The sequence below is a fragment of the Achroia grisella genome, unplaced genomic scaffold (genome assembly GCF_030625045.1).
Source record: "Achroia grisella isolate CSIRO2021 unplaced genomic scaffold, CSIRO_AGI_Agris_v1 utg900, whole genome shotgun sequence".
Lineage (NCBI taxonomy): Eukaryota > Metazoa > Arthropoda > Insecta > Lepidoptera > Pyralidae > Achroia > Achroia grisella.
The window spans coordinates 5036493-5051706 of NW_026713059.1; the positions used below are offsets into that span (position 1 = coordinate 5036493).

Consider the following 15214-nt stretch of genomic DNA (forward strand, 5'->3'; position numbering starts at 1 on the left):
ACTGTTGGAGCAAAATCGCCATAACATGCATAAATACACTGTTGTATTTTATGAATATAAAGGAGCAAAACAATTATATTTTTTAACTTTGCTATAAGCTTATTTTCTATAATCTACCGTATTTTTATACTAGGACACTGTAATTTTAGAAGCAAAAGAGTTGGAGACACTGTAACAATCAATGTCAAAACAAAGAGTAAGCTAACATATGAACCTGTGGCATTCTGCGGTATTGGAATTAATTAAATATTACATAGTAATTATTAAAATTGGCCTTAATTGCATTTCCATTTTATTTTGTTTCTAGTCTTGTTTTATTTATAGTGAAAACAAATTTATAATCATTATAATCGAAAATTTCTCTGGTTATAAGGTAAAATATAAAAAAAATATTGCCAAAAGAAATGTGAAGTGCTTAAATAGTTTTTACTGTCGCTGAAATATTCTGTTTATTGGTTAGTACATAATAATAATATAATATGAATATATATATTTCATTATTATACTAAATTGAAAATATAAAATATTTTAAATAGCGAAAGTATATTCATTTTAGCACAAGGAACATAATGTGTTCCTATAAAAAACCAGTCAATTATGTCAGAACTTTTGAATTATGAAATGTAGCCTATTGTGTACTATGTTGTACTTAAGAGTTTGATAAACTTTCCTACTAATGTTTCTCTTTACTCTTTGCAGTTACCAGTAATTTAAAGACTTATGAATATTATGAAAAGTCATTTATTCTGTTATCTAGACATATAACATTTGTTATATATAATATTACTTATATGTATAATTATTTTTATTGTACTGTAATGGACACACCATACAGTACAATAAAAATAATACTTTATCACAATTTTAACTTTGTTTTACAAATAACCCATTTTAATGAATTTCATTTGAATATTTTAAAAGTAGAGGTTTATTGTAAATGTAAAGACTACTTTCTGCTGTGTGTAGTGTTTAATGGTTATTAGTTTTTTTTGGATAGATTTAAAGTAATATTTGCTGTGGTTAACTTGTCAAAATAAAATAAATATGCCTTTCTTGAAATTATATACAAATTACACAAAAGTGTAAGTATTTGTTTTCTAATAAATACTTGGTTGTATAGGAATTTTGTTTCAAAAGATGATGAGAAAACTAGCAAACACACTATTTTGAGTATATGTGTACATTTGATGACCATAGTCTCTAGGATTATGTGATTGGTCTATAGAGTGGGCTACCTATAATGACCACCCTTTATAAATATTTGTTTATGTGCATGACATTAATAGAATTAAAGACAAACTTGTTGTTTCTAAGTATCATTTAACAAAAGTCAATGAGTGTTTTATGGCAGTGTATTATTTTTTTCAAAAAGATGTCAAAGGATCTTTTATCATATAAACTCATCTGTTGAACCATATTTATTGAGCAAAGCCTATTACTCATGAAACAATTACTTAAATGATAAACATGCTTGGCAATAGCATGGCATTTGAGGAAATGACACACATCCTATGTGGTTGGCATGATAAAGGAAATATCTCCTTTAGAAAGTTTACACTCTTTCAAGATAAAAATCATTGCTCCTAAGAATATCCACCAATTATTGTTACCGAAAGGTAGTGAATTCTGAAAAACGATGAGCACAATAGATCTATGTAGGTCACATTGCTTCAGGTCCAAGTACCTGACAATAGCCCAATGAACCCAATAAAAAAAATGGCAATAGTTGAGCATGCACAGGATATTCATTTAATTAATGTTAAACAATGTGAACAAACTGACTTAATAAAGAAATTCTGTTGAGTTTCTTGCCAATTCTTCTCAAATGAATCTGTATACTGAACTGGATGGTAGGGAAAAAAATATTGATAAAAAAACTTAATGTTTATAAATGGCTAAAATGTCCAGGAATAAATGATTTTTTATTTCATATGATTTATGGAATTGTCACCTAGTATTGTCCTTATGATTATTTTAATGTGTTGTCTGTTAGTAGTTGTTTATATAATGATTGATTTACTGTTGCTTCTTTCAGTGTGGTCTATCAACATTTATGGTTTTTAGTTATCTTTGATATTGTTAGTAAATTATTGGGAAATCCATGTATAAATTCGCTAGTTTATGTGATTATCAGAACTGCCCTACATTAGTAACATTAATAGTCTAGTATCAATAGATATTTTTTTACATTAAGAATCTAATGCCATCACAGCTATCTACTAATTTTTACCTACTTAGAGCAAAAATGAATACAAAGTTTATGCTAAGTGATATGTGTATGTTTGTCAAGATCTACTGTAAGTTATTGAACAGTTCTTTGTTAAGGTAGCTCATTACTTAATCTACTAAAATAACTAACCTTAAGAAAATATTTTTCTTTTGTTCTATTTGCATATTTATTAAACAAATGTGCAAACCCCATTTCTAGTAATGTACCATGATAGATTAACCTCCACACCCCCCTAAAATATTCCTTGTAACCACTGTGGTAAATTACTATTTGTCAAGATGGCCTAACTGACTCGACTTCATGTCCATAATCATCAATAAATAAATATTTTGCAAAATACTCACATCACTCTCTGCAGACAGCTTGATTGTGGATGTAAATTTTTGTGATGTCTTTGAAACTATATTGAAATATTGATAAATATCGAAAAGAAACTAGTTCCAATAGCTGTAAATAGGTGTAATAAATACATCCAGTCATTCTAAGATTTTGAATCTTATTTATCACAAAATCAAATATCTATTTATATGTACTCATACACACATATGTGTGGTTGTCTGTAAACACATGTCCAGAAATAGTACTGCAAATAATCACATAAGTTTATACATACATACCATTTCTGGGAGACTAGTAGGTACCTGTGAACGGAATGACTTGTTCACCGTGACATAAAAAATAGGTCAGGATAATTAACATTCACAGGACTCAGGATAATTCACACAGCACCTCTAGTCCCAAGCTACGCAGAGATTGTGTTATGGCTAATAAACAACGGATATAAATACACATACATAAGAAACACCATAGTGATTCCTATGTATACATAATAGACAAATAATCACTCTCATGAATTCAAATGTTTGTAACGCACTCGGAATCGAATTCGTGATCATCGGAAATAAGGCTCTGTGCCAGCCGCTAGATCACAGAAGCCGTCAATTAATTGGTACATTAATTATATTCTATTGATAATTTACTAAAGTTGAAATATTACTTTATTTATTCCGTGGAAGGTTATTTCATTACTTAAATAGACCTTAGAAGTAAGTACTCTAGAAATAGTACAAATCTGGTTGAGTTTTAATAGAAATGAATATATTTGTCGTATTTCATAAATGTCATAAAAATCGTCCAGTGTACCTACTATATAAATAAATTTATTTTGTGTCTTATTTAGCATCATCTGACCCATTCGACTTGTACCTATGAAGTCAACAGATGACACCAATGAAACTGTACCTGAAGTAGAAGCAGAAGCAGAAACGCAGCTAACAGCAGAAAGTATGGATGACGATACAAAAAAATCACAAGTATATGCAGGCAATAAAAGAAATTTTGGTAAGAAATCCAAATGTATCTATTTGCTTGTGTACTATACTATAAAACCGAGTTTAAGCCTGAAACGAATTTAAATTTTTTCTTGGAGACCACCTCAGTGGTACTAAATATATTCTATTTAAGAAATAAACATTTCCTCAATCTATTCCCTTTTTTTTTTCATTATTCTTTATCAATCTATCTTGTATTTTATTGCATCATTATAATTTAGTGGTAAGGTTCCAAATAGCAATCGAAATTTTGACGTAAATATATATATTCCGCTCTACTCGAATTACAGTATTATTATAAATATAAAGGTATTGTTTTTTTGTCATTCTAATCATTAAAATAATTAATTGTAATTCCAATGTTGTCCACACCTTTAAAATTTCTATACTTCTTGAATTATTCAAACGAATAAGCTGAAGATAGGGCCTTTTTTTGATGAACTTCGTGTTTTTTTATGTTACGGGTAATTCTAAAATAAAACATCTATAAAAATCTGATTAGTGTGAAAAATTGATATTAGTGTCCCAGGGACAGCAGCCTTAAGTATTTTTAAAATAACATTAAAATTACTTTAGATTCATTGAACCTTTACGATGACCAAAATTACAATTCATTCTTGTAAAGTAATGCAACTACGTACTTAAACGTAAATCATAATCTACACATAATATCATGTCGAATATCATGTATCTAACGAAAATTATATGATAAACATTTTTTCCTTAATTGATTATGTCTACAAAAATTTAATAAAAATTCAATTAACGTTAATGTGAAACTTATCTGTTACAATAATAATTTATCAGTTGTAATAGTAGCTAAGAAATAATATATCTTTATGTTATTTGTCAAATAACCTCAATTATCAGTACGAATAGTATATATCCTATGTAGTTATCCGTCGAAATGAAATTCTAAATAATATTATAAATGCGAAAGTAACCGTCTGTCTGTCCCGTTTTCACGCCAAAACTATTGAACCGATTTAAATGAAATTTGGTACACAGATAGTCTAGACCCTGAGAAAGGATATAAGCTGCTTTTGTGAAAAACGGGTTGTAGGAAGTTTGAAAGAGAAGAATCGTCATTTTTAAAGCTAGAAGCTTAAAACATATTTTTTTATCCTTACTTCTTTACTTAATATTATAAATGCCAAAGTAACTCTGTCTGTCTGTCCCGCTTTCACGCCAAAACTACTGAACCGATTTAAATGAAATTTGGTACACAGATAGTCTAGACCCTGAGAAAGGACATAAGTTACTTTTTAAAGCTAAACAAAGGTTGTAAGGGGTCGAAATTGGGGATGAAAGATTGTATGGAAGAATCGTCATTTTTTAAGCTAGAAGCTTGAAATTTTGTTTTGAGACTGCTAATTAAATATAAATAAATATGACATACAAAGTTTTTAATTTAATTTTACCCTTAAGGGGGTTAAATAAATTAGGGTATAATTTTGTTTACGTAAATTCGTCATTGTTGAAGCTAGAAACTTATTTTTGAGTCTGTTGATTAAATATAAATAAATATGACATCCTAAGTTTGTAAAAAAATATCTTTAGGGGGGAACCATTATGTACTACCTGTAGGTAGTACATATATAGGTACCTTAGCCAAGTTCTAATGCCTTAGTCAAGGCATTAGAACGTTAATTAAACGCTACTTTTTGTTTCAGGGTATATAAAATATGTAAGTTTAGTTATTCTAACGTTACAAAATGCTGTACTGGGTCTTAGTATGCGGTATGCACGCACAAGAGACGTTGAGATGTTTTCATCGTCAGCAGGTGAGAATCGTCCTATTGCGTCACTCGATTGGTGATTGCACTGAGATTGTGACCTTCTAAAGCTTGTAATTTCGACACACGCAATGTCAACACATTCTTATTTATTTATGTGTATGCTAATTCACGAGAATATAAACCCGTATAAAATACTAGCTACACGAATCTTACTCATCGTTAAATAGGTAAACATCATAAGAAATTCAATAAGCGAATTAAAGACAATTTGTCGATTATCATATTATTTATATAATGCTTTTGCCATCAACCGTAGTTTATCTTTACAGATTCACCCGAGAAAAATGGGAGCCATTGTAGTTATATAGATTCTTTACATTGGTACATCATTTAATCAGTGACTTCTCTCTGATTAAATGATGTAGCAATGTAAAGAATATCTGTGCATAATTTCATGGCGACATAATAAGAATGATGTACATTTGTAAACGAATTTACATGTCTCATAACTTATACTTATTATGGAAAATGTAAGAAATCTTTTGCGGGAGTAAGAGTATCTTCTACATATTTAGTATTATTATATCTTCTATCTTCTATATAGTTATTATGTTTGTAATCTATTTACCATCGCTTACTTTAAGTAATATGACTTATTCCAAATGTAGTTAATATCTATGTATTTAATTACAATAAGTGACGTCAGTATCTATATTAATATTAGAAATTCGAATGAAGAACTGAAACAGAGAAAGAATATTTGTGCAGAAGAAGTTGCGGGTAGTAAGTTCTATATCTATTCTGTACTTCAAATCACATATTTTATTTTCAGCTGTGTTTATGGCGGAGGTATTTAAATTGATAATTTGTTTTGCCCTTGTTATGCAAGAATCGGGGAACATTAAAAAAGGAATGCAATCTATGTATACCACGGTTATATTAAATGTTAAAGATACTCTACGAGTTTGTGTACCATCGTTTCTGTACATCATACAAAATAATTTACTTTATGTCTCTGCATCGAACCTAGATGCTGCAACTTACCAGGTAGGTACTATTAGTAATATTCATTGTAGTCTTATAACGAGCAATTTATTGATTATTTTGTAGATCTACGAAATATTAAAAAATTTATTAGCGAGAGACTTACTGTCTATTTATAGATTTTAAATGCAATTATCACTCACAATTAATTAATTAATTATTGTATGCTAATTAATTATTTATTTCATGGTACGTATGTTTAATTAATTAATTATAAAATATCTCTTATTACTAACAGAATGAAACTAATAAACTACATATTTAAACGAACTCTCAATAGGGTTCTATATTATTTTTAATCGACTGCAAAAGATTAAAAAAGATTTTAAAACTTCTTTGCATTAAGTTCTGTATCATGCTAAGTTAATCCCTTAATTACATTTTTGTCGAAGTTTTTACTCTGAAGAACGGAGCTGCTTACGTAAATGTAGGTGCATTAAGGATGTGAAAATAAGATAGCGTGTCATAGTATGTATTTTTTAAGTAGATGCTCTGTATTATTTCAGGTTACATATCAATTAAAATTGCTGACAACTGCATTTTTTGCTGTAGTCGTTTTAAAAAGGAAACTCAAGAAGTGGCAATGGTTAGCCCTGGCGCTATTGGCAGCGGGAGTGGCTCTCGTACAGCTGTCCTCTACCGGGTCATCTGAAAGTGATAAAACCTCCTCGAATTTACCGAAACAGTCAAGAATATTAGGTTTTAGTGCGGCGTTAGCAGCTTGCTTTATATCAGGATTTGCTGGAATTTATTTCGAAAAAGTGCTGAAAGAATCCGATGTATCTGTGAGTATATTTAAAACATGATATGTCCACAATAGTAGTGAGTATGTCACTCATATAACTAAGTACTGAATAAACGTATCTACTTATTGTAAATAAAACAAAAAGTTTAAGTTATTAAGACGAATACACCGTCACGATATTTATCCTAGATGGGGCTAATAACAACCATTCTCAAATGTCGATGTCGATGTGACCGCAACCGTATAATTTGTTTTTTCATAACCGGATAATTAGCCTTTGAAGTCAGTAGTCTTAAGTAATGGAGTGTAATTAACAGTTAGTTTAGTAGCATAAGTCAGTAGATATTATATATCGACATACTGGAAAGGCCTGCTTATTGTTGCTGCTGCTTGTTGCTCCACAGTTGCGACCATTTTTGTCTCGTAAGCATGAAATTTAGTATTATATATTTATTTAAGTATTACATTCCATAATTAGGTATATGGTAGTTAAATTCATAGCAAATAAATTATGTATCCTGTTGGACACAACAAGCAGTAGAGAAGAGAGGAAGATGAGTTCATTGTTATATAATTGTATATAAAAAAAAATATCTAATTCGTGGATAACATTGTAGAATATTTTAAATTATTACAGACAAAAATATACGTCCTGGTCTGTCTGATCTGCGCATGTATTTATAGTAGACTAACTGATATAACGTATGAATGCCCAAATCACGATATATCCAACCTCTAAAAAAAAACAAGTAACAATTCCATGTCTTCAGCATCATCAAGAGTGTCTATACATACGATTTGTATATATAATTAATAAAAACATTGTCTCTATGATTGTATTAAGATTTTAGGTGTTAGAACTTATTTACATTCAGTGTTTTTCTTTTTTAGGTTTGGATGCGAAATGTACAGCTAAGTCTGCTGTCCCTTCCATTCGGTTTAGCAACGTATCTTTTCAATGAAGGGTCTTTGAACCACTTGCTTAAAGGATTCGATGGTTTCGTGTGGTACTTGGTTTTACTTCAAGCAGCCGGTGGCCTTATTGTAGCGGTGGTTGTAAAATATGCAGATAACATACTAAAAGGATTCGCTACATCCGTAGCGATAATAATTTCCTGTGTAGCGTCAATATTCATTTTTAGTTTTGTCTTGACAATACAGTTTGCTGCCGGTACAATGTTGGTGATTGGTTCAATTTTCTTGTATGGTTATGTACCTAAGAAAAAAGAAAATAAAAATTCTCTAAATGTGTGATCATTGTGACACATATATGAATATTCCATTATTATTTCGCAAAGTATTATAATATGTAAGCATAAATGAAATTATTTTTAATTGTATTAAATATTGTTTTATGTTGTTCCTCTAGGCCTCGAAACACTCTGTAATCTCGACTACAGAATACAATTATATGTAGGTACTATTTTGCTATCACAATATCAACATATTGTTAGAGCGAAATATTACGTATAATTATATGTTTTCGTATTTCACATTATAATGTGATACGCGAAAACATAAAATTCAATCACAATATAGACATAAAAAATAATTATGAATATATAATTCTCCTATTTCTTCAGATCCTTTGAAAGAAACCCGTGACGTGCAGTGCATGTTAAATTTTTCTATAGCAGAACAAGTATATATTCAGGTTCTTAATTTTTTTGTCTTCTAAATGATTTAAGTTTTAAATTATAATAAGTTTTATATGAAAGAATTATGTAAATAGTTAGGCCACTTAATATACCTAATTGGTGCTTTAGAACTATGAGATTATAAATTGAAGATATTTTATTTTTAAATATATTTCAGTATTTTTTTTCTTGACTATATTATTTATATTTATTATATAGTATGTAGAATGTCTATCAAATCTGTACTCCTCCAGACGTGGTTATGGAAGAACTAAGATTGTTAAAGTCTAGATATAATCAGTAAGTCATAAGTAATTTTGTAACTACCTATTTCTGTAAAGTAATCTGGATTCAGGTGAATTTACCTCGGAATTAAAAAAATATTTTTGAGAGTGTCTCGTAGAATTGCTCCGTTTATAAACATATTTTGATATTAACTTTAAGTACATCTGTTTAAAAGTACACGGTCCTTACAATTTTTAGTTGTTATATTTACTTTGTTACTTGTTTAGCAAATAAAGTAATATGAGACAGTTTTTCATAGAAAAATAAATTATAATTATATTATCTTATTCTAACCAGTTAGAAATATTGTCTGATAGCAAAATCAGCTTTTAACACGATTCTAGCCGTCAAAAGATCAGCTGAAGCGACAGTAGAACTTGTCTTCCTTATGTTTGCTAAAACTTACATTGTTTCTTGCACAAAAAAGTGTGTCAAGTAGATGTAATTTATCAACTCATTTGATAGTCGTCTAGTTGTACGCATATGTGGAATATTACCCAATAAAAACTACGTAAAGGGCTTTCAGGCGATATAGTCAAATCTACGAGGTCACGTTAGTAGTATCCTATCACGACTAAAGATGTTAGCACTACTAACTCAGTGATAGTACTTTTTCCTATACTTATAACTTTTATATATTTTCAAAGATCTCCTTGCACTAAATTATAATATTTATTTGTTATGTTTGTTTTTTTTTCTTTTAATTAATTAATAAAGTGCACCGCCTTATTATCTCTGATCAACGCGACGGTTGACTGGTAGAGGATGCCATCAGGCATTAAGTCGACCATGTGTATATTTTTGTGTGCAAAAGAACAAATAAATTGAGATATACAGCCATATGCATGCATTAAAAATTTAATAAATGTGAAACACCAGTACGTAACTATGACCTCCATTTTAGGCTAGAGTAACGACTTAGGTCCTTGCCAGTATGATCTGAAACTTCTTGAGAACTCTTTGATCATAGACTATTTGTAATTATTGCAATAATAATTTTAACTAACAAGAGAGCAACAGTTAAGAAATGGAATATGGCTGCTATTTTGTTATGATATTTAGTACTTATCATTTAATAGTAAAATATATCCTATATTGAGACTACTTGACTGCCATTTATATTTAGTTGAAAACTTTTCTGGTAATAAAATATTAATTTATCATAGATTAATTTTCACTAAGGACTAGTATGTTTTAACCATCTACTACCTACATTTAAATTTATAATTATTATAAATTTACTTTAATTAATGGTGGTAAAAATAACTTACGAAACTATCAAATTACAATTGTAGGTTTAGGTACAGGGTTTGTTTGAATGCCAGGGTAATCCTATTGGATGACTCGTTCTGTTCTAAGATTACATAAGTATTATTTAGTTATTACATTACCAAATGCATTATTTTATCGTTTGTCAACAAAACTTACAGTATCTAATACAGATATGTAGCAGCAAAGCAATTTTTTCTTACATATATACCTACAGTCTCCCCTTCCCTTATATCGAAATCTGGTTATACCCTTGTGTAATTGATAATGTAATAACCCCTTAGCGATATAATAATTAAAAGTTGGTATTGTAACTAATTTTTATATTATAACAATAAATTTTCATTTTAGTAAGAATTAATTATTTTTCTCTTCCTCATTTGTTCAAGCCATTTATCAAGTTGCTGCTGAGGTGTCATTGGGTTATGCTTGTAATAATCTTGAGGTGGTTTTCCTTCCTCTAATCTTACAAAATAATGACAATATTGATAGCGAACTTCACCCATTCTTCCTCTAGCATGTCTCCTTATTCCTTTTATTACTGGACCCTTTCCAGCAAATGATTCCGCTGAAACAAAGAAAAATATTGTGTGTTAATTGATAAAAATATTATAATGTGCGTAATTGATCTAACTTCACCCTAAACTTACATGTTCAATTGATTTCCATCTCTACTAAATTGAGTAACTTATTTCCTATGACAATGTATAGTGGTTTTTTAATCTTCAATTTCAAAGTTTATTATTTCATTTTTCTTTTTTTTTGAAATGTATAATTAATATTATATTAAAGTTAAAAACATGAATACTCACCTATCCATAAATTACTTCTAAATTCTACATGATGTTCTTTTACTGCAAGATCCTGTGCTTCAAGGATAGCTTCTTTAACAAACACTGCACCCTTTTTATTAACAAAACTTAATTGCTTAACTGCTTCATCCACTGTCATACCTCGAACAAAACATGCTATGTACCACAGTTTCTCTGGACTGTATTTCATGTTAGTTTTCTGATGACATACAAACTGAAATAAAAAAATATCAATGGTTATATTGTGACAAACCCAACAACCACATTTGCACTCTTAAAATTAATGTATCACAACAGGCTAATTAAAATGAGGCTATCATTTTAGATTTTACCGAACGGACTGAGCTGATGATAATGTTCTGTTGGTTTATTTCCAAACAATGTAGGATGGAGCAACCAATGTTCCTATTGCACAGTCTGATCAAGGTGTTCAACTTTTGGCAAAAATGTTGTCCTGAGTAAATTAAGTTTATGCTCATCCTACCATAATCTACTGGTGTTAAGTCCAGTGTATATCATTAACGTAGTAGGGGGCATTGCATGATTACCCATAAAAACAATTTACATGTACACATTTTTATGAATATTTGAAACGTGACTAGTAAAAAAAAAAGGAAAATCACTTTAATTGAATAATTGCAGTAATAAATACAAATTAATGATGATATATATTACGGTATATACATACTGCAGGTCTTGGCTCTTCCCCATTTTCTTGTGGAGGATATATTTTTTCATTATATTTTAAAAATTTCTGAGGAACATTTGATTTACTCCATGCTAAAGTAGTTGCTGAAGTATGGATATTATGCACATTATTGTGCTTTAAAATTACAGAACAAAGATTACTAAATTTATTCATTTTTGTTAACTATGAAACTTTATTCCGCAATATTCACAAAAATACTAATTTTCTAAATAATAATTCTTGACTGTATCATTGTCTTGATAATAAATTAGGTTTAAGATAATTCTATGTGTATATATCTACTATATTTTAGGACAATTTCTAGCCACTTTCTGTGATATAGGTTAAGGAATAAGGAATAATCGTTCGGGAATATATAAATTATGTTCTGAAAACAGAAACAGACTTCACTGATCTGTAATTGCTCAGAGTACTTAACGATCGAATCACAGAGACTACAGTTAATGCGCCCTTACTGTCGTCACAGGTTATTCATGTAGTGTAGTGTCTATATCTAACATCGGAGACAGCACATTTAGGTGTTAGATTTATTATTAAATATTGTTTTTGTGATGACAATTTATTCATTAAATAATTATTAGTTATATATAATAATTTCTTATATAGATATAACGAAAATTTCGTCTACTGCACCCATATGTAAATGTCATTGAAAATTATCACTGTCACTCATTATAGTCCATTACAGTGTCAAGAGTGTCATTCAAATCTTTCTCTTAATTTTTCCTACCACTAATTATCCAATATTGTGATCATATCTTAATATTCATTTCATTAAAAATAAATTATATATTTTAGAAATGTAGACTTTGATTACTATAATTTGTAACATCTTTATTTCCAGTTTTTGATTATATATCAATCAATGTTATTAATCTTTTGTGGCAATTGAAAGAAATGACTTTCTCTATTTGTTTTTATTGATAAAATTGTGAATGCCACAAGTACAACTGTTGGCGTCGTATGTTTATAAAAATGGGTGATTTGTATGTAGCTGTAGTGTGCTCATCGAATATGAACCGAAGTATGGAGGCCCATGCTTTCCTGGTAAAAAAAGGGTTCAAAGTGAAATCCTTTGGCACTGGCGAAAAGGTTAAATTACCAGGACCGTCTGCTGATCGCCCCAATTGTTATGAATTTGGTATACCGTATGATGATATATATAACGATCTGTTAGAAAAAGATAAGGCATACTATACTCAAAACGGTTTACTGCACATGTTAGATAGGAATAGGAGAATCAAACCATGTCCAGAAAAGTTTCAAGTATCTACAGAAAGATTTGATGTGGTTATAACATGTGAAGAAAGAGTGTATGATCAAGTTATAGAGTGGTTTGGCTCAAGACGATCTGTACATAACCAACCAGTACACGTTATTAATATTGACATTCAAGACAACCATGAGGAGGCCACTATTGGTGCATTTCTAATTAGTGACATGGTTACAAAAATGGCTCTAAGTGAAGATTTAGACAATGATATTGATGAGCTATTACATGATTTTGAAGCAAAATGCCACAGACCAATTTTGAACTGCATTATGTTTTACTGATATTTGTACATAAGGCAATATAAATGTTTGATATTCAAATACAAACATTCTCTGGCAGCCGAGTTAAAGAAAATCTGCCTCTATGAGCAAGATTTGTTAAGATTTTCTATGGACTTTGTAAAATATTAATATAGGTACAAAATACCAAGTGGTACTTGAGGACAGACTGATGAAGATTATATTGACAAAACATAATTAATACAGATGAAATGGAAAGTGGCTCTATACCTTTAATTATTATTTGAAAATAAATTGTTTATGACTATGTATTTGTTTTCAGTGTTTCCTTTACCTATATTATAGTAAGCTAATTGTTAAATTAATGAATAGCTGTTCATTAGAAATAGTTTTACAACAATCAAGGGGCTTGGATCTATTTGAGACAAATGTTCGAATCTAATAAAATTTTATAACAGTTTTAGTTATTAGACTGAGAAGGTAATTAGATAAACTAAATGATGGTATATATTTTGTCTGCATATATTGTGATAGTTACTGATAGCATATTGTTTAATAAAAATAAATCGAAAATTAAACATTTTTGTTGTAAATGCATATCTTTAATGTTTTACACTCAAATAATAACAATATATATGTAAACTATTTAATTTAAAAAAAATATTACCTAAATCTATTACTTCAATCACATGTCAAAATACTATAATTACATAGTAAACTAGTAACAATCGTAATAAATTTATAACGAAATTGTTTTGTTTGACTGTGAAAATGATATATTGTTGATCTTACCCAAACCATTACTGTTTCACTCGTCTCTTGATGCATTGCTATATAATACAGGCAGGGCCGGTGCTAGGATCCTAAGCGCCTGCATGCAATTTTTATCCTAGCGCGGTTTATGTCTCCTTATTCATAGTTAAGTTAGTTATTTATTATAATTTATTAAATATTCTATATATTTATAAAATTATAGTATATTTCCGAATCTCGTGATGGCGCTTCTTCGACGAGGCGCCCGCCTACTTTGCATGCCGGTTTCCGCCGGCCCTGAATACAGGAGTACTCAGTTGTAATCAATTGAGGTAACGCCGTTTGATTGAATTTGAATAAACAGCGCATGTGTCACTACTCGCTACCCGAGCACTGCCCCCGATAGAAAGTGGATAATTATATTGTTCAGAAAAAGTGCCGCTGCAGTTTCATTACTAGGTGAAGTGTCACTACAATCATTATATGTTAAATATTTACAGATATAATATTATATTACATCTACAAAGTATATTATATTATTATGTAACAATCCAATAAAATAAGATCGTATTTTATAATCTTCGACAGCAATGCCTTCATCTTGACAATATCGAGAGGATATATTGGTATAAATAATACATAATTATTTGGACCTTCAAGTCGGATACGATCCAGCGATCTATGAATAAAAAACGCTAAATATCAACCAAGATCAATGTTTTTGTTCCATTTTAAAATACATTATATCTATATAGACAGGTAGTATACCTACTATATGAAGGAAAAGGAAAACAGTATACTACTAAAGGATACTCCTTTAGTAGTATACTAGATACTTATGACTAAATTTTATATTCAATCGGTTTTGTTCCCTTTGTGGCGAATTAACTACTATCAAGCTTGTCATTCGAGACCGAATCGCCTTCTTGTACATATACTAATTGTAAATACTTCTATATTATAAATATGTAAATAATCACGACTGGTTTCTCTTCACCTCCATCTTCCTGATGCTGCTTCTACACGAACACAAACATAAATAATAGCGGCCCCATCTTACCCGCTAAACCTTGTAAACATTCACGATTCCTAACTTGAAAAAGCCGTACCTAGTTCATAAGTACAGCGAAGTAAAACGAAATCACCCA

The 15214-nt window shown here is 29.7% G+C and overlaps 3 protein-coding genes across 5 annotated transcripts; 2 read left to right on the forward strand and 1 right to left on the reverse strand.

Annotated features, from left to right (window-relative positions):
• The first annotated feature begins 183 nt into the window (after nt 1-183).
• Nucleotides 184-8691, forward strand: LOC131853290 (UDP-N-acetylglucosamine transporter). 2 transcript variants are annotated; one of them, XM_059204144.1, is made up of 6 exons: nt 184-229; nt 3411-3571; nt 5235-5345; nt 6133-6347; nt 6851-7129; nt 7981-8691. In XM_059204144.1, exons 2-6 carry the CDS (start codon nt 3439-3441, stop codon nt 8341-8343), a joined length of 1101 nt encoding a protein of 366 aa, XP_059060127.1. In that variant the 5' UTR covers nt 184-229; nt 3411-3438; the 3' UTR covers nt 8344-8691. The 2 variants fall into 2 exon arrangements, with proteins under 2 accessions (XP_059060127.1, XP_059060126.1); XM_059204143.1 differs by lacking the exon at nt 184-229 and adding an exon at nt 239-455.
• Nucleotides 8692-9962: 1271 nt separating this feature from the next.
• On the reverse strand, nt 9963-12212 carry LOC131853292 (large ribosomal subunit protein uL22m). 2 transcript variants are annotated; one of them, XM_059204147.1, is made up of 3 exons: nt 11781-12212; nt 11093-11306; nt 9963-10848 (listed from the first exon to the last, which is right to left on the reverse strand). In XM_059204147.1, exons 1-3 carry the CDS (start codon nt 11952-11954, stop codon nt 10628-10630), a joined length of 609 nt encoding a protein of 202 aa, XP_059060130.1. In that variant the 5' UTR covers nt 11955-12212; the 3' UTR covers nt 9963-10627. The 2 variants fall into 2 exon arrangements, with proteins under 2 accessions (XP_059060130.1, XP_059060131.1); XM_059204148.1 differs by lacking the exon at nt 11781-12212 and adding an exon at nt 11425-11707.
• A 271-nt stretch (nt 12213-12483) lies between these two features.
• On the forward strand, nt 12484-13621 carry LOC131853293 (RNA polymerase II subunit A C-terminal domain phosphatase SSU72). Its single transcript, XM_059204149.1, has one exon. The coding sequence runs from the start codon at nt 12765-12767 to the stop codon at nt 13353-13355; it is 591 nt and encodes a 196-aa protein (XP_059060132.1). The 5' UTR covers nt 12484-12764; the 3' UTR covers nt 13356-13621.
• Nucleotides 13622-15214: the final 1593 nt, after the last annotated feature.